Genomic DNA, 20926 nt, shown 5'->3' with positions numbered 1-20926 from the left:
CTAAAACACATTCGCTGTCCTTTTAACGTTCCCGTGTTGCAGTTTTTCCTTTGCTAAACACAATGAGACCAATGGTGCACTGGATTTGTTAGGTGATCAAGATAGTGGCCTGAACGAAAAGGTTTTGAGACAAATATATATATATATATATAATTTTTTTTTTGTTACAGGATCTAAGGCTCGTCGTGGAGCTCTCACAAACACTTCTCACACATATGGACATTCAGACGAACACACAAGGCACAACACAGGACTGTAAGACGAGATGAACACAGCCACTGAGCTTTGGGGAAGTGCCGTCACTTTCTGGGACACTGGGAACCAGCGACGTCACAACAATGGCGTCGCCTTTCTCCTCACACACAGCAGGGCATGTCTTGGCAGAAATTTCCTCCTCCCCATGGATGTCAACATATTGCGATTGTCCATGCTCATTTCCTTTTAAATTCGGAGCAGACACTCTTATCATTACACTAATGAGTCTGGTTTTGAAATCGATCAGGTACAGAGTTTCACCTAAAATGAAATAAATATTCATAATAGATCAGGTAAAAGGAAAACTAAACAGGAAAAGTTCATTCAACCCATTTAAGGCTGTATAATGCAGCATAATAACGATCTAAACCCATAATGTAGTGCTGTACCATTCCCCAAACAGAAGGGTGAAGCAAAGTAAGGACAACGCAGCATGCCATAATGTACCTTATCTGATCAGGTGGGGATACTTTAAAAAAAACCTAAAAAAACAGACACCTAAAAATTGGTTAAACAATGTGGTTATGATAGATAAGTATCACAAATGTATACAGTTGAGTGTAAAGTAAGTTGTTGATTAAAGATTTATGAAAATCGGATTGGCTGATGGGACAGGGTGTTGGAGACGGGGCAGAATAAATATCAAAGTCTGCAATATCTGCCTGGCATGGGAGCAAAGAGGTATAATCGGCTATGGGTCGATAAACATATAGTATACACTGAAGGAAGATGGGAAGGTTAAACGAGAAAATCAAAAGAGAGGAATCGAAGCGAGAAAGGAGAATAGGTGTGAGAAAAGAGTGTCATGGTGTGTGGTGTGTGTCATGGAGGAGGAGGTTGGGGGGGGGGGGGTTTAGAGTGATAAAGCAAACATTTAGCGCAAGTCCTACATAAATGGCCTCTTGGAGAAAAATAAAATAGGTTGGGGAATGTAGAAGTTGGAACAATTGGTATTTTAAAAAATGATGGGGAGGGGAGGGGGGTTGAATATCAATGGAAACAATTTGGAGCAATGAATCACACATGATACAGAAAATGTATTTATTGCAATGGTTGTGGATAATGATGCAAATAAAATCTGAGAAAGTTTCAAGTGCACACAGTGATATAAAGCACCGTTGAGCAGGAAATAAAAGTCTATTCTGTGGTCCCAGGCAAAGCTTATATTACATTTCTTTGCGGAGCTGTGGTTGAATTGCTGGACATACTTTCAATGACAAATGTGCATTTCATAAACCGCTGAGTGCAGCTTCAATCGAAACAACTGGAAAGAGACACCAGAATTCAGCAAATCCCAAAGGGGCACAAACGACCCAAAACTTGGCAATGACTACCAAGAGCTTCTCTCTTTTAAGTCAAAGTCCTAACTCTTTGAAACTCCTCCCACCGAGAGTTATCTCTGTTTCCTTGTTGAACAATAAAAAGACAAAAAGAACTCCAAAGGACTTCACCTTCGCAAACCACTTTGAACCATCAAACAGCATCATGATGCCTTTCATTCTAATAATGTATCCCTCCTCATCATCCTCTTTCTGCAGAAAAAAAAAACACCAGAATTTTCCCCTTTTCAGCTTCACCTTAAACACCAAGTCATCATTATTCCACTTTCTTATCCTCTGTTTCCTTTGTCACAAACCTTTTTTTCTCTCTGGTACATATACCTTCCTCTGCCTTTTCTCTTTGTTTGCATCTCTTTCACCGACTAACAGTGAATTTCCTCACTCGCCCTCCTACAAATCCCTTACCTTTATTCTCATTCTTTCCCTTCACCCCTTCCCTCATTTGCCTCTCGTCTCTCCCAACTGCCTCTAGAGGGCAGGACCCAAAGATCTCGGTGGCGACATGCCCGCAGGACGTGCTGTCAACGCAAGCAACGCTTTAGAGCCATTGAGGATCGTTCTCAGCAGCATCGCTGGGAAAGGGTAACCAGACGTCAATCAGAAATGCAAACTGACAAGATGAGCTGATCAGGGCATGAGAGCATTGGACAAACAACAAGAAAAACCAAAGCCAAAAAAAAAAAACTTTCCAAAGACTTGAACGTAGCTATGGATGGGCCAAAGTGCAGTGTACTCTGCACGTATGGATGATCAGTAAATCCCTGTCAGAAAATTTTCTGAAAATATATTGATAAATCCATGATAAATCCATGAAAAGTCAATGAACAAAATTGTTTCCACATAATTTTATCAAACACTTTCGATGATAATTAGAAAATTATCTGTTTATAACCTATTTTACTTTTCAACAGAACCAACATACTACATTTTTGGGCTTTTGTCAATCAATCCTTATATCACTCCTTCAAGGAATCAAGTTTCCATTTCCAATTCAATTTTTCAGGCCAACTCCCTAACTTCTGAAAGATCAGAAAAATAAAACAAAATTTACAAAAACATTTTCTGCTTCCAATGACAAAAAGACAGTCAAAGAATGAGGAAATGTATTTGCCATCGACACAGGAGTTGACTCTTCAAAGGGGTTGAGAAACTCCAGCTGTGCCTTTGATCGGAGTGAAACAACTTTTGTTCATTAAATTTTACATTGTACAATTAATCCTATTGCTTCCCGTCAGTCAAAGCAGCAACTCTTGTGCTTCATGAACTTTAAGTAGTTCAAATCCAAATAATTTTACAAAGCATTTAAAATAATCGTTATAATTGTTCAAAAGCAAACACTAAAGTACGCAATTTTTTTTTGAAATATTTGCAATATAGGCCTATAGTTTGGAAGAAGTGTACTGTGAAATAAATTATCTTTCATATGCACAGCTTTGACACCCTAGTTGAAAAAAGGGGTTATACTTTCAGTGAAAACATAATTGCTTCATTCACCCATGGATATTACAAAGCCCATGCCATGAACTATAAACAAAATACAGCAACTAAAAACGAAATTCTGTAACTAAACAATAAGTTGTAAGTATAAACAAAATGCAGTAATTAAGAAATAGGCTCTAACTATAAACAAAATATTATATAAGTATAAACAACAAAATGCTGGAACTAAACAATTGGGTATCCATCCATCCATTGGGACCATACTCTGTGCAGAGTGTTGGTGCGGCCAAAGCAGTCTCCTTGACTATTGGGTAGAATCTTGGACAGGTCACCACTCTAACACAGGATACCAGCAAGCTGGCACTCATTTTTGCCGACCTCAGAAGGATGACAGGCGGAGTCAACCCCACCTGGTATTAATTCAACAGCCAAGTGGGATTTTAACTCAGGATCCTCGTATCCCAAGCCCACCACACGAACCATTAAGCCAACACCAGGCATATAATTGGGTAAAGCTATTCATAAAGATGTTGTAATGATAAACAATATACTGTTTGGGTTAGTAAGTACCAACAAAATTCTGCAAGTATGAACCAAATGCTGTAAGGATAAGAGATAGGCTGTAACCATAAATAAAATGGTGCAACTAAATAATAGACAGCAACTGTAAACAAAATGGATCATGTATAAACAAAGTGCTCGAAGTAAACAATAAGCTGAAAGTAAAAACAAAATGCAGGAAATACAGGGTGTTTCAAAAGTAACAGTGTATTGAACGAAATACAGTACTTAAGTTTCATGTGTTTGTTAATCTTTAAATTAAATTGTATGCTTGTTTATTTGCAGGTATTATTGACTAGCTCAAGTGAGAAACCCACCAAGTCTTTTTTTGGATTTGACAAAAAAATACTTTTCTTTGCAAAACTTATCTTTTTGCACAGAGGTCTTATGTTTCTTCTGCACTGTATAATTTGAAACACCTGATAAACAAAATGCTGAAAGTCAACAATAAGCTCTATGTAAAAGCGAAATACAGGACATATAAACAAAATCTTGTCAGCATATACAAAATAGGCTGTAACTAAAAACAAAATTCTGCAACTAACAATTTTGTAACTAACAAAAAAAAATGCAATTTTTAAAAAATGCTGTCACTCAAGAAAATAATTTAACAGTGAGCAAAATGATGTAAGTAAATAGAATGTTGTAGGTATAAACAAAATGTTGTGAGATAAACAAAATGCTGCAAGTATAAACAAAATGCTGAAAGCATAAACAAAATAGGCTGTACCTATAAACAAGAGTCTGGAGATATAAAGAAAATGCTGTAAATATAAGCAAAATGTTGTAAATAAACAAATGCAATTTCAAAAAAATGCTGTAACTTCAGAAAATAATTTACCAGGAAGGAAAATGACATAAGTCAATAGAACGTTGAAAGTAAACAAAATGTAGCTATTAAAAAAATAATATAATCAAACAATAGGCAAGATGTATAGAAAAACAAATCTATAACTAAACACATTGTTGTAATTAAACAAATATCCATAAAGAATTACAATGTTGTAAGTAAATCCAATGTTTTAAGGAAATACAATTTTTGTATTGTGTTTACTTAAAATATTTTTAGAAATTTACTTTTAGTATATGCATTTATACTTATGAAAAGGGTTATTAGGTACAAATACAAGTAAATGAAGTGTGACAAAAGTCAATGAAATGCTGAAATTAAGTAAACAAAATCATGTAAATGAATAAAATTTTGCAGATAAATATTGATGTAAGTAAATAGAAGGATGTAACGAAACAAGGTGTTATAAGTAAATCTGGAAGGTGTGATGTGTGAATGTGTTCACAAGTTTCATGCACGTGGTGCAAACTTTGGAAACTTAGTTCACAATATAAAAGTGTGCTGACAGGCAGCACATGCTACTATGCACCCATACACATGTACGTCACGCACGGTGCAGGAAAGAGCACAAAATCGCCTTTTTTACTCGCACTGCACAGCATGCTTAAGACAGTCCATAGAAGCATCAGGGTGAAGCAACGTTACCATCTTTTCATCATGCTCCTGCTGTTCAACAGCGGCGCTCCCGTCCCGCATTAGGGGGTGGAGGGGAGGGAGTTGAGGGGGAACACGAACCAACCCCTCGTCCTCCTCCGCCCTGCGTCCCGCTCCGCCTCGTCCTCTCTGTCTGATGCGTGCTCTCCGTCCGTCTGCCTCTGCAAACCTCTCTCTCTCTCCCTCTCTCTCTCTCTCTCTCTCTCCCTCTCCCTCTCTCTCTCTCGCTTGTTCACTCTCCACACCCGGGGCGGTGAGAGGCGGAGCGGCAGAGCGCGGCTGGTGCGCTAACGAGGCGAGCTCGGCCCGGTCCGTTTCCCGGCGGCAGGAATAACCCTGGAGAGAGTGCACATATATAGGGGAGGGACGGCGGTGGCGGCAGCGCCTTTCATGTGCCCCGGGGGCTAGATCGTTGCGCTCGGGGCGGCCCCACGCGCATCCTGCTCTCCTCCAGAAGTGGCGCATCCGGAGTGTGTTTGGCGGGAAGGAGCGATGAGAAGGCACGAGGCACGAGTTCAACCTGCACTGGTCTTGAGTGTCACGTGGGAAGATGTAAAGGGAGGGTGGGTGGGAGTCATCAGGTTCAGTTTAGATCCATGTTTTACTGTTATATGAAGAAAATGATCAAATTCACAGGGGAGGTTGGAAGTGAATTCTGGACAACACACTCAAAATAATGAGTTTGATTTTGAGGGCAGGGATCCTAGATGTAGTGCATGCCTTAAGATGCTTGAACTCCGGACATTAAGATGGAGTGCTCTGTGTTCTCTATGGTTCACAAGCCTATGTGACTTACTGTATCTCTAGTATAGAATCGCCGACACAATGCACAGCATTGCCCGTAAGAGCACATGTCTCACTCAGACTTTTGGTTCGTTTTTCGTCCCCTACCCATGTGTCGCCACCTTGAGGGCCGCACGTGCAGCATGCAGAGCACGATTCACATGAACGTACATCACTGCACAGATGCATGCACCAAGTCTGTGCTGTGTGTGCATGGTTCATGATACAGCATGATCTCCCTTCTCCTACCGCGTCATCATTTAAAACAAATATGGACGTTTAACCATTTCCTACAAAGTTGTTTGCACGGGATGGCTTGGAAAATGTGATTTCAATCGTTTCGATGAACTGTGGCGATTATTTATGGTTTTGCTATATAACAATCCTTATCATATGTGTTATAATAACCCTTATTCTACATGTTAAATGACCATTATCATGTTATAACCTCATCATACATGTTATAATAACCCTAATCATCTGTGTTATAATCAACCTCATCATGCATATAATAACACTCATCATAATGTTTAATAACCCTAATCACACATGTTATGATAACCTCATCGTATGTGTTACAATACCAAAAACAAATAAAGATCATCCTTTTCAAGCTATTAGGCACATACAGCTTCTGAGGCAGTTTCATTGGCTAAGGGGCGCAATCCTGGATGGGTCACCACTCCAACATAGGATACTCCAACAATGGCTCATTTTCTCCCAGATCTGGTCATCATTTTTCAGATCTCAGAAGGACAACAGGCTGAGTCAACCGAGCTGGTGGTACTTATGACACGACAGGGGCTTGAACTCAGGATCTGAAGTTGCTAAGCCAGAGCCACCTTAAGTATTAAGCCATCACCAGACTCACTGGGTTCTTAATTCACCATTTTTTTGGCTTCCTCAACAATGCCTTGACTTGGAAAAGGCCACAATGCATTCTTAATGATAAAGTGTTCAAAAATGTTTTTTTCACTTTCCTCGCTCAAATCATCGAATGCCTCGTCTTGATTCCTACGAATCGCTGGATACATCAACAAGTTCAGTTTTGCAATCGTCAATTGAAAGCACTTTTGTCCCAGTAATGCCCCTTCTCCCAGTAAACACTGCCTTCCCTTCTCCTCTACTCATGGTGCCTTCACTTCACCTCCCCTCACACTGATTTCCCTTCCTCTCCTGCTGCCTTCCTTTCCTCTGCCTTTTTGCTGCCTTCCCTTCCCCTCATGCTGCCTTTCCTTTCCCTCCCCTCATGCTGCCTTCCCTTCTCCTCCCCTCACACTGCCTCCCCCCCTCAATTTATGCTGCCTTCCCTAACACTCCCCTCATACTGCCTTCCTCCCCCCCCAATTCATGCTGCCTTCCCTAATCCTCCCCTCATACTGCCTTCCCTCCCCTCCTGCTGCCTTCGCTTCCCCTTACACTGCCTTCCCTTTCTAAAATGCGCCATACTTTTCACAGGGCATTGGTGCTGCCAAAGTAGCTTCCTAAAGGCCCGGTCACACCTTGACGTTTTAGCCAACGTATGCCGATTTTTGAATTTTTTTTCTAAAACGCTGGCACACGTTGAATACGTTATGGGTAAGTTTTGATAACATTGAGAGCACGCTGAAAAACACTGCCATACGTCGTTGTACACTGGCTTTAAACGTTGTACTTTTCGGTTGTCCTCAAATTTTTTCATGCTTGAAATTTCATGACGTATGCCGGCGTATGACTCACACGTTCCGCTACGCTGGCCACAAGTTGTATGCACGGTCTGCGATCGTTGACAGACGTCAACACATGCTACTTGTAAGTTAATCATAAGTTGAGACATGCCGAGGTAATGTTTAGCATACCCGAAACTTATTTCTAACCTATGATTAACGTGTTGTTGGCACGTTACGCGATCGTTGCCACACATCGACAGACGTTACTTTTAAGTTACTCATAGGCTGAAAGACGTCGGTATAATGGATCGTCCTTGCGTCAGCGTCCACGGCCACGGCCAGGACACTTATTTGCAGCATTCTTCAAACTTTTCTTCGGCATGACGAGGATGTTCACACTTCGATGTCTAGCTTGGCTATGATTCCAATTGTCCATCGGCAGCGTCTATTTAAAATAGTCGAGTTTGAGCGTTTTAACACGTTCAGAAGAAACGCTTCAAATTTCAAAACCTCAGCGTCAAAAAACAAAGGCGAGTGACAGCAATTTAAATCGTTTATTGTAAACAATGAAAATGGCTGAGTGGTACTGTTTAAAAGTCGTTGAGTGTAAAAAAAATCCAATTGTTGAGCGCAAGCGTCTACTTTCAATAGTGGAGATGCAGCCATTTAAATCGTTGAGTGGCAGCCTATGAACCTACCCGTGGACACGCGGACGCAAGGACGATCCATCATAACCCACACCCTCCCCCTCACACTCACCTACTACTGCCAACATGAACAAACTACTACTACTACTAATACTAATACTAATACTAATACTAATACTAATATGGCTGACATGGACATCGACTCAAAAAGGAACTCGAAAACACTGTTGGGTTCCCTTTTATGAGCAGCATTTTTATATACCAATTCCCAAAACTGCTGGGAACACGTCTTTATATGGCAGTTGTAAGATAGAAACACGTTCATTTATTTTTTTTTGTCGACCGGAAGACGTCATTGGAATACGTCTACATACGTCGATGTGTGTTGGGACTACGTAAAGAATTGGTTCAAAGCACGTCAAACACAAGTTAGAAATAAGTTTCGCGTAAAAAAGACATTACCGCGACGTGTTTCGACTTATGAGTAGCTTATAAGTAGCCTTTGTGGACGTGTGTAAGCGTCCACATATCGTGTGTAAAACTTATCCCCATCGCATGCGGAACGTGTGTCATACGCCGAGTACGTCGTAAAATTTTGAACATGTTTAAAATTTATTGACGTACTCTACTTAATACGACGTATGATAGCGTACTTTAGCGTTGTACTCACGTATACCAAACTTACTCATACCGTATTTGACGTGCCCCAACGTTTTAGACACATTTTTCTTAGGTCGGCATACGCTGGCAAGATCGCCAAGGTGTGACCGCGATGTTGACACTTCCATTTCTACGGCAGTTATGATTCAAATCGTTGTGCGTCAGCCTTTTAATAGGCTACGTCACGACATCGTCGGCGATGCGTGCAACGCGCTATGCCGAAGTTAGACTATCGTTGGGCATCGGTTGTGTAGGCCGACAACAGGTCAGCATTCGTTGGTATAAGTTATCTATAACACAACGAAACGTTCTGTGTCCATTACTAATATGTTATGCATACGACCAACTCGTTATGAATACGTCCGAATCTTAAAAAAAACAACATCAAAAGTTCAACGTCAGCCAGCGTTTTACATACATTTTAATACGTTGCCATCGCTGGCTAAAACGTCAAGGTGTGACCGGGCCTTAAGCAATAGTTATACTGGGTGGTTTGCCATTGCCTTCCCAGAAGTAGTTAGGGCAGGAATTTGTAATTCGTCCAGGGTGCTGGCGATAGCTGTTGCTTCGCTGATGGGAATAATAAAGGAGAAAAAGAGTTGGACAGAGAGTAGGGAGAGGGAGGGAGGGGTGGGGAGAGAGAGGGGGGGAGTCAAGAGGTGGAGGGGAAAAGAGAGAGGATGGAGAGGCGCAAGGAGGGGAGTGGGAGGGAGAGTGAGGAGGGGTGGGAGAAGAGAAGGCAGCATGAGGTGAGAGGAAGGGAAGGCAGATGTGTGATGGAGCATTCATTACAATTCATACCGTTTCATCAAAATGATTCTGCAGAGAATAACAGTGAAGATGGAAACAAAATAATGTCTGAAATACATTTTCTACCGGTCATACTATACATACCGTCCGGAAACAAACACCACCCGGACACGTCCAGAGCCAAGCCGTTCGGAGCCAAACATCGCTCGGACACGTCCAGAGACAAACTCCCGTCTGGACATAAACACTGCCTGGACACATCTGGAGATAAATACCACCTGGACGTGTCTGGAGACAAACACCATCCGGAGACAAACAAACATGGCCCGGAGAGGTCTGAAAACAAACACCGTCAGGAGATAAACAATGCCTGGACACAAACTCAGTCCAGAGCGACAGAGAGAGAGAGAGAGAGAGAGAGAGAGAGAGAGAGAGAGAGAGAGAGAGAGAGAGAGAGAGAGAGAGAGAGAGAGAGAGAGAGAGAGAGAGAGAGAGAGATATGCTTTATGAAAAACATATATATATATATATATATATATATATATATATATATATATATATATATATATATTGCTTGGATGATATCGACAATTTTTTGGGAATCGGTAGGTTGGAGTCAGTGTGATTAGCAACAACAGTATGTACTGTATACAACCCAGAAACCTTGTTTTGGAGGAATTTCAATAAACAAATTAAGAAAACAAAGTTGCATTAATATCGACATTTCAGGGAGATGTGCATATAAAAAAATTAAAAATAAACAGCTGTGTGTGACGGGTGGAAGAAAATGTTGGCTCGGTAATTTTAAAAATGTTAATATTACAAACGGCTCGAAAATCGGGTGTTTTCAAACATATTTTGCTTTAAATCTCATAAAGAGAAAACGTATAACCATTGTAAAGCACACCCGAGTCATGTGAAATAATCAATTGCTTTAGAAAGAGTCACGAGGACAAAGGAAAACATGATCACTTGTATGCTGATGAGGTTAAAAGTTACAACCTCCAAAATACGGGATGAACTTTGCCACCACAGTGCCTGTAACCAAGCATGCAGGCATACACACATTCATGGAGAGTCCCTTTACAGATCCAAACTACCCACACATACCATATCCATGTGTGCTGTTTTGTACCTCTACCTTGAAAAGCAACTGCCAACTGTACATCCCGATCAGAACACGAACTGTACAGCTATTGACTGAAGGGCGCTGGGAAAGTGGTTTAAGCACTCAAGCAAGCACTCCAATTGAATAGTTGATAAGGAACAGCTGGCTTGGCAAGCGATAGAAAGCTGATTGATCATGGCACACACCGGCAAAAAACTCAAGATCGCCGATTTCTTACCATTTTCAGATATCACTACAGATTTCGAGTTATTTAGTCCACATGATTCAATCGTCAAAACACAAATTATATTTCTATTATATACTTTAATTCGTCCGTGAAAGTAGATCGTGGAAAAATCGTATCGTATTATTGTGGTCTTGGGGCTCGAGCCTACTACAAGAGGGAAATCCCCAGTTTCTCTCAAACTCACCTAGACCTAAGGCCACCGGCAGTGAATAACTTCACCCCACGGTGGGTTGTGATGCAACTGCAACGCAACTACAACTACTACACAGTTTATTAATTGTACAGTATCAGGGCTATTTCTAAAATATAATATAATTCAAAGGGTTCCTTCAAATGATGTTAATTTAACAACATCCGATATTCAAATTTATTCCCTCCACCACTGAAGGTGAAGGAGGTTATGTTTTCACTCCTTTCTGTCTCTTTGTTTGTGTGCAGGATATCTCAAAAAGTTGTGGATGAAATTTTGTGGACAGTGTTGGTGTGTGACAAGGACCAACTGATTAGATTTTGGTGAAGATCTAGATCCAGATCCGACTACTAAAATTTTAAAACTGATTCTTCACCATTGAGAGATAGGGCCAAAACCTATATATAGCATGAAATTTCAAAAATGTATTGAGCCCGATATGTTCTCGTGGACCAGGCATTGCTTGGCGGAGGTGTGTGCTCTACCGCGTGCTCTTCCAGATCAAATTGTATACCTCTAAACATAGTTCCCTTACCTCACATAAGAACCTTAACCTGGAAGCAATTGAATGGTTTCCCAACTGCACGGATCATCAGCTGGTCACCGTTCTTCTTCAAGGTTTCAATCCTTTCAACACAGAACCTATCCAAACGGCAGATCCACAACCTTGGTCACAGATCCACATCAGTCGATACCTACATCAGTATATCCACCTCAGTTGTGTCCAGGCAGTTAGTCAATCTATCAATGTAACTTCAATGACAAGACTTGACTCGCTAAAAATTTATTGTATTATCACAGTTATAACTCCCATCACATTCTATCATGTGATAATACATTAAATCATGCACATTTTACCATAAAATAAAATACATCCACAAACCAGAACAACCATCCCACTCACTTCTGGATCAAACGTCATTCAAATATTCAAACGGTTATTTATAAACGGGGTTTAACCTGCATCCTTGTCTACGAGTAGCCACTGAAATGGGTTTAACATATGTATTTTTCAATAATGTATTTATATAAAAATCGCGTTTATAAATTTTTCAATATTCGTATTGTATTTCATTAATTCTATTTGGAGTTGTTTTATAATCTTTAATAAAACTTGTTTTAATCCGCTAACTGTAGCTCCCTGTATTAGTAAACGTCTGAAGAGTTGATTTAATCTGTTGACAAGTTCAGTGCTGTGTGTGGTTGCTCTCACAGTACTAATTATTAACCTCCGCCATCGAAGATCGGAGGTTACTGTTTTCACCCCTTTCTGTTTGTTTGTTTGTTTGTTTGTGAACAGTATTACGGAAAAACTCCTCGACGGATTTCGACGAAACTTGGTGGGGGGATTAGGTATGGTCCAAGGTTCATGCCATTAGATTTTGGACTTGGTCCAAAATCCAATATGGCCGCTATGGCGGCCATTTTGAAAAAATATTTGAATTTTTTTTTTTTGCATTTCTACATGTTTTAAGTGATTTCCACCCCCCCCCCAAAAAAAAATAGTTAGAGAAAAAAAAAATTTTTGCAACATTTTTTTTCAACAAAATTTCGATTTTTTTTTTTTTTGCATTTCTACATGTTATAAGTGATTTCCAACAAAAAACATGCCAAAATTATAATTGCGGCTGATTTTGGAACTTCAGGTGGATATACCCACGTAAAATCAATTTCTGTCTCAAGGAATCTAGTTATGACGAATGAATTGAGTATGTAAAATTTAAAAGTAAAAGGGAAAGTTGCAAACTATAACTCTGAGCACTGTTGACGTCAAATTGAATGAATAGGATATCAGGTTCACTTGAGTGACCTAGCAGTATTGGCGGCGGAGGTTTTGCACTCTACCGAGTGCTCCCCCTCTAGTTTCACCTGCAACTGTACTGTAGAATAGTTTATTGGGAATATTTCTGTCGAAGAAAGGCATTCGAACAATGTGGAATGGAAAAGCATCTCATTTATCAAATAATTTTGTGTGAAATTTATTATTATTGATATCGATTTATAATTCGAAAAAATAAACTGAAGGCGAGTTTGGTTTTCCTTTTTTAATTCAAGTTCTTTTGGATACATATCATCTTGAAGCGAATCAAATGCAAACCCATCATTAATTGCTAATAAATCATCAATGAATCAAAAAATGTTTCCACACATTCATGCAGTAGTTATATTAGTTTATCCCTGCACATGTTTTGGACCCAATCAGACTCGTACATGTACAGGAGTAAATTTGTAAAGAAAGGGGCCAGATCTGAACCCAAAGGAGTCCAGTCAGTCAGCCCAATTCTTCCAAAAGTGTTTGAATGTTTTGCATACAAATGCAATATTATTATTTGCTTTGTCAATTGGAACATATTGTGTTTGAAATAATTACATGCTTCCAGATTGTATAAAATTACCTTCGGATTAGTGATTCAAACTCTTATTTTCAAATCAACAAATTCTCATTTTTACATGTTTCTCTCCCTCCTCCAACCATTTGTATGTTTTGTGTTTGGTACTTTATGTTTATCAATTTGTTCTCTCATCCATTCCATCAGTTCTATCATTGTAAGCTCCATTGCTTTATTCAAGTTAATCCTTTTATTTACTCTATAATTTGGTCCTTTTGTAAGCAATGCATGTAATTTTCAATCCATCACTATTCTGAGATCACCTGTGATAATGTGTTTATGATGTGGATCTTTCAATAAGCAATGTTCACCATTACAATGATCTGTGTTATTTAACCATAGCTCAAAATCTATTGATTGCACAGTTTCCTTTTGGTTGACGATTTTCCCCCGAATTGCATTTCGCAAAGTGTACACAATCCTTTGTGGCTCTCTCTGTTGTATTGTTTCTGGAAGTTTATCCCTGTCGTGGGTACACACACCTACAGGTTTTCCTTCCCTTCAGTGTATGTATGTTGTTCGTGATGCTGAACCCAACGCATTCTCTCATGGCTGCAATGCAAGCTCTGACCTTCATGAGTCTGAACAAACGTACCTGTCAGCTACCGCTCAAATGGATCTTTGTCAGTTGGTGTCTGTGACTTCTGAGTGACGTTACAATGATCACATCAAGAGCGGAACGTTTTTGAAACTTGTATTTAAAATAAACAGATACAAAGTCAAATGAGGAAGTTCACAATCACATGCAATGTCCAACTCCGATTCCCATGTTGAGCTGTTTCCGTCCAGTGTCTCCTCAAACGTATTCACCTCGTCCTTCGGGGCAGTCGAACCATCGAGTCCTGTCGCGTTCGCTGGCCCATCCAGGATGATTGAAGAGCTCAAAGGAATTCTTTCCCAATGCACAATCTCAATGAGTTTTAATCAACCTGATTATAATCCGCTCCACGAGTTAACAACTGCTCTGGGCATTAACACTTCGTTCACTCAGAATTAAATCGAGCAAGCAATGATCGAAACACACGTCACGTCACACGTCACCCATCTCTCTACACTTGGCTCTCACGGGTTCATGAAGTAACACCGTTTGAACCCCCCCTCCATTCCATCTACTTTCTCAACAATCCTCTTGAAGAAATCCTTTCATTCAAGATTATGGGTCTCACTATCTGCCATGATCTTTCCTGAGAAAGCCACATTTCCAACCTGGCCCCCAAAGCCAGTCGCCGACTGGGCATCCTCCATCGTGCAAAGTCATTCCTCAGCCCACCTGAGCTCCTGACCACATACAAAGCTTTTGTCCACAGTCTGATGGAGTACTGGGCTGGTGCTCTTGCCTCTAACCTTTCTCGTCTTCACGCTGTGGAAAGCAAGGCATTTAGGATCATTGCTATCTCCCATGATGATGCCGAGTCTTTGGACCTCTCACTCTCTGACCGCAAGCAGGTCGGTGGTCTTTGTGTCTTCTACCGTCTTCTCTCTGGTCTCCCCCCCCCCCCCGCTCTGTCTGTGATACCATCCCCCCATATTTCCACAGGGCACTCAAGGTCCACCAGCAACCCCCTTCTGGTAAAACTACCAAAATCATGAACCACTGCTCACCTTCACTCTTTCATTCCTCTTTTTTCCTGCCTTTGGAATAAACTCCCACACTCTCTTAAATCCCATTCTTCCCTCCAGGTCTTCAAAACGGCTGTTCACCACCACCTGTTATCTTCCCCCATCCAAAACCACAATCTTTTCTACCCACATTAATCCACCCCAAACCCACCTTCTTCCAATTCCCTGCCTTCCTTCCCAAAAGTTCCCTGTCGTGTGAGGTCCTGAAAGTCCCTGTCGTGTCCAGCTTGTATACCCCATGTTCCCCGCTCCATCCCTCTCCCTTCCACAGATCTCCTAATGTCTCTGTTCCCCAATGTTTTGTCCTTCCCTCTCTCACCCCTCTTGTCTCCTGCCCTCTTTGTTGTGCATTGTGTATTAGCTCTCCTACGAGCCTCGACAATGTATCCAAAAAAAAAACAAAAAAAAACACAAAACAATCCCGTGCCCTCCAGCAAATGCGATTTCAGTCTACACTGGAAGTTTCATCTGAGAACATTCCGGCACCTTCACAAATCTCACCAGACAGTTTCTAATAAAAATTAGCTCAATATATCAAGCAGTTTATATTACAATTTACTGATGTTAGTACTGCAGATATGTAAATAAATTGTGCCTTTGATAATAGAAGCATGAAATTTGGCACACTGTTAGAATATACCTTAAGCAAGATTTTTTGACTTTTGGGCCATCGCAGATTTGCTCTGTGAAAAAAGTGGCGGCCATTTTCCAGGATGGCCACCATCAGCTGTTATAGTTCCTTTGATATGGTAGATTAAGTCCATTGTAAGGTGATTTGTTTGTCTTATCTACCTCATATCAGTGGTTTATGTAACCCTACAATGGTAGATAATACCATATATCGTTATTGGGGGGTCATAAAGCATTACTTTTAATTTAAGTGGGGACAACTTCACTGGAGCAATTGCCTTTATGGCTGCTAATGAGCACACATTCATTAAAGGGACTTGTTATGTTTCAGTTTACACCTCAGTGTGTCCAATTCATGTCTCATACATCTTGTGACCGTTGTTACCTGTTAGTCAGTCAGTCAGTGCAAAGTCCACCACAGAGACAAAGAACAGTGCACTGCAGAGCAGCCTTCCAGCCCTCTTGATGTGCTGGATGAGTGCAGGCTGTGTAGGAGCCAGACAATCAATTGCTCTGCCTTTCTGAGTGAACAGCTGTTTCCTTGCCTTGTTGACACACTCCTGGCTACTGGTGCGATCGTATAGCAGGACCACAAATCACTCCAGTGGCCCCAGCCATTCCTCTTTGGATTGTGGGCTTGGCCTTGCAACCAAGGTGCAGAATGCTGGGGTGACATCGCCATATGTGTTCCAGGTGTCCCATGCGGTCCTCTTGCCTCTGTCTCCAAAACAGGACACCACGTCGCACCCAGTGAAGGCGTGGAACATCGGCGAGGCGAAACACCGATCAGGACCCAGTGCCCTGGCCATCTCATGAGTGGCAAGGAACCGGAAGCTCTTCCCAGCAGCAAATGCAACCCACAGTTCAGAGATGTCGAGGTGCTGGGCTGATGTTATGACCAGAACTACAACCTCTGTGTCAACTGTGCGTATTGACACTTTGTTGTGCCCTTGCCGCACAGCATCTTATAGGTGGAGTAGGATGTGAGTGTCGGCCTCTTTGTGGGTGCATGGATCCAGACCCAAGACATCTTGGCCATTTGTGCAAAGCACATCAGTATGGTATCTGGTGATGACCTGTTTGTTGGTGTTGATGCCTGCTGTGTTCATTGCCAAGAAGGAGAACAACTCAGTTTTGTTGTCTTCGATGTGGAGAACCACCTGTCTAGGAATTGCATTCGATGGATCTATACATCTCCTAACCCCCTTACCTCTCTTGCTGCAAATGTCAGCCTTCAAGCTTTCAGGCATGTACACATCCCAGATGATGTCTAATCTGGTTACATGCTGAAGCTGTGATGTGATGTATGGCACAAAAACATCAATGGCATAATCCTGGAATGTCTTTGCAGTCCTGGGTTGCAGCATGTTGATGGCAGTGCCATCAAGGATGGTGACCTGAACTAAGGGACTGGAGACATTCTCTTTTGCAGGAATAAGGTCTTGCAAGCAGCGCAACAAGTCTCACTTCATCCCGGTTCTCAAGACACCCATCTGTGACAGTGCTCGTGGACAGGCCTGATTTTCATGCTGGAAGAACTCATCCAGATCACCATTGTGTAACTGGGAGGCAATGCACAGTCTAGAGAAGAGTGAGTAGTTATTCTTCAGGGATGACAGCTGTAGCTCTTTGCTTGACTTCTCTCTGACTGGAGGCCAGCTGAAGAGATGGAGGTTGTTCTGCTTGACAGGATCTGCAATGGGAATTGTTTGACTGACAAATCTCTCCTCTGCTTACAGTATGTCTCATACAAGTTGAGTCCAAGTTTTTCAATCTGGCACACCGTGTCTGTCACAGCTGTATCTGTAATGTTCCTTCTGTCCAGTACAAGAAGATCACTGCTGTTCTCAATGAATGGATTTCCCATTTCTTCGATGGCTCCACTCAGTGATTTCACATCTCACACAAATGCCACCTGTGCATGCTTCTTTTGTTCATGGTGACGCCGATCGGTCTCCTGCCTCTTCTCGGTTGAACCATCAAATTCTGCAATAAAATGAGCCATCTCGGGACCAGATACCATCCAGCGACGCAGAGCTGCTGGGTTTTCTGTTCGGCCTCCAGCCCCACCATCATCTTTCACAGAGGCATTATTCTGCTCGTGAACCTGATCAATGGCAATAGCAGAGAATGCATGCTTTGACTTCTTCATGGCAACGTTCCACTTCAGGAACTCAGCATAGACATCAGGATGGCACTCTTTCAGTGAAACCATGTCACGCAAGTGGACCGGTATCCATCTGGCATAATGGGTGTGGTCCAAAGCAAAGAACCAAGGAACAATATTGGTCAGGGCCTTGACGTAGAGCTTGAAGTCTCCCTCTTGTATTGCTCTCACAAAAATCATCACATTTTGCTCCAGCTGCAGGATGAAGGACCAGAATTGGAAATGGGGATATGCATCAGCCTTTCAGTATGCCAGTCTTCCAGGGATATCACTTTGCTTTCGTCTTCTAAGGCTTTGCTGTACTCGGTGGAGGCCTTCTTCAGAAGTAGATACAAACGACTGGCTGTGACTTGATGAGCCCGTTGGGTGCGGGTCACATGGGACGCTTTCAGAAATGAATCTGCTGGTCCAGGTGTGGCAACTCCAGCCTGAACGAGTGCTCCTGTCCACCTGCTGCACTCCAGAAGATCTCCAAACATCTTGAGAGCTGCCATCAAAATGTGTAGCCCACCAAACTTCACAACAAAGTGATCCTCTCCATTAGTTGTTGGCAAGCTACACTGGATTTCCTTTGCAACTGTATATAGTGGCTGGAGTGGCAAATCATGGCCACTGACTTGGCCTGGTTGGGCAAGGAGGTAGCAGGGAAGTGAGCGCCACTTCACTGTCTTCTGGTGGTGCTGCTTGATGGCTAGCATGGAATGCATCCCAGGAGATAATTTCATTCCCATGCAGGGTGTCAGTGTCCAGCGCCTACCTTTAATGCTTCAGCCAGCGGTAAAACAAAAGTACATGTTGATCAAGATATCATTGAGATTAATTTCTTAGCAAGAAAAACCTTCTTCTCTCTGATACTTTTGAAGACAACTATCTCAGCATAAGATACATATATTTTGCCATGTGTGTTGGTTTGTGTCCGATTTGAAAAGAGTGGTGAATGAAATTTATTGTAGTAAATATATTACTTAAAAAAAAACTTACCGATATTCCTTCTGCATGGCTTGTGGTATGAGCTGACAGTCTGCTTTGTTCAGACCTTCTTGCTTTGGCACAGGTGGATCTTGTCTGACAGGAGCAGCAGGAGGGATAGTAGTGTAGGTCTCAGGGAGATGTGTCATCGTCCCTTTGGTAGCGGCATCACCATGCATGATAACAGCCTGAGCAACTCCACTGACGTTGTTGTCTGGGTGTTGAAATAGGGAGATTCCAGTTCCATGGAATGAGTTGTGTGCACTCATAGAGCTGTGGTTATGGTCAATGTTATCAACTGCAGCAGTTGTGAAGAGACCACCTTTCAGCTCAGGACAAACAGCTTTCTCCATGCTGTAGTGATGACAGATCTTGTTGCCTAGGTCAGTTGAGAGGTTCAGCAGACGGTTGTATGAAATGCTCAACCTTAGCTCGTACAGATTGCCCACAAGATCGCACTTGCGAGTTTTCGTGTGGACCATCACGCCAAGGTAGATAGGCAGAGGTGTTTCCCGTTCTTCGCTGTGCCTGGTTGTACATACTTGTAGCCTGATTATTCTGATGTAGCAAACTGTTGTGCACCAGTCGCTGCAAAATGGTGAGAACTGTTTGAGGCATTGCTGATGAACTTGCCTGTGATTTGATGTCTGGTCCATTCAACACCATAGCAACTCGTGCCAAAAGAGAAACTGGTACAGAATCTTCCTGATACTTGGTTCCAAATGAACCACTGAACTGGTTTTTCATTTTGACCATGTCTCTCTGTTAGCAGCCCTGGCGAGATGAACAGCGTCATTGTCAGCATCATGCTCTCGTGCCTTGCTCAATGTGGATCCAACATCTTCATTGGAAATGTGGACCACATCTTAACCTTGCTTATGAGCTTCTATGGGTCCAGAAAGTAACCCAATATTCTGTCTTTGAGCTTGGTAGAGTGGATGCACCCCACTACATCAGTCCCAAGTTGTTTCAGTCTGGTGCTGTACAGATTCGCCAGGTCTGAGTTTTAAGATGGGTGCAACTCGATCGTCCATGCAAGCATCTTCAATATATGATACCAGTGCAGCAAATGAAATGCCATGGTTCACTGAGTCCACATGAGATTCTTCAGATGTTTTTGTTTCTCTTGCTCTATTGTACAAGGAGACAAGGCACTGCACATGGCACTGGATGTTTTGTGCAATTAGGTCTCCTGCACTAAATTTGGCAATTAGTCGTTTGTCCTGCAATTTGAGTGCACATTGTCAGACATGGACATCAACCCCGAATGTTGATGCTTTGCACAAGGACCCTCCAGCGGTGCAGGTTTGCCATAGGAGAAGCATGTTTCAATGTCAATACCTGTCTCTCCCAAACTCTAGCGGGTGAACTTCTTCGAGGCATATGCAATATCTTCTATTAGTCTCTTCCTCTTCTGTGTGCAGTTTAGTTTGGTTTTGTTATACTCAAGTCTACACGAGTCATGCCACTTGAATTTGTGCTGCTGCAGTGTTGCCTCAATGCCCTCGCCGTCATCAAGGCGTGATAGATTTATTGCTATTGGCAAGCAACCAATCCTATTGAAACCCACAAGAAGGTTAGCAATTGTTACGTAGCCTGCTCCCTGCGTGTCACGTCTGGACTCAGCTGGGCAGCGAAGCACCTCTGATGTGTCTTCCTGGCACAGAGCACATTTGTTCCAGTCTGTTGTTAAACAATGTGTTGATGTCCCAGGCTGGAGAGGATCCACCACCTTGTACATTTTTGGCATTGTCACACTGCAACACATGAAAGCAGAAATAGGGAACGAATGAGTAGGCTGGTAACATAAGGTGAGTCCAAGATGACAAGAAACACATAACCAAAGGTTAAACCAAAAGTACAGCATAGAGATAATCATGACACATACATGTACGATATTACATCGTTCACTCTGTTGTACCTTTAAAAAAATAGATTTTGCCTTTGTATGGGTTACCAGAACTAATAACAAAATTTTGATCCACACAATGTCATACATAATTATCATGTCTTTGG

The 20926-nt window shown here is 41.9% G+C and overlaps 1 protein-coding gene across 1 annotated transcript in view; it reads right to left on the bottom strand.

The window, feature by feature from the left end:
* LOC147015364 (zinc finger protein basonuclin-2-like) overlaps nt 1-20626 on the bottom strand; it is a 326203-nt gene extending 305577 nt beyond the window's left edge. The window contains exons 1-2 of the mRNA XM_085850040.1: nt 18923-20626; nt 5092-5630 (exon numbers count right to left, since the gene is read on the bottom strand). Of these exons, the coding sequence (XP_085706166.1) occupies nt 5092-5565 (474 nt within the window). The 5' untranslated portion in view covers nt 5566-5630; nt 18923-20626. The remainder of the gene's footprint in view (nt 1-5091; nt 5631-18922) is intronic.
* Between the last annotated feature and the right edge of the window lie 300 nt (nt 20627-20926).

The sequence above is a fragment of the Eptatretus burgeri genome, chromosome 12, assembly GCF_056783735.1.
Source record: "Eptatretus burgeri isolate ZD-2024b chromosome 12, Ebu_testis_v1, whole genome shotgun sequence".
NCBI classification, from domain to species: domain Eukaryota; kingdom Metazoa; phylum Chordata; class Myxini; order Myxiniformes; family Myxinidae; genus Eptatretus; species Eptatretus burgeri.
The sequence above is the reverse complement of the archived record's forward strand: the minus strand, read 5'-3'. Positions and strand labels throughout refer to the sequence as shown.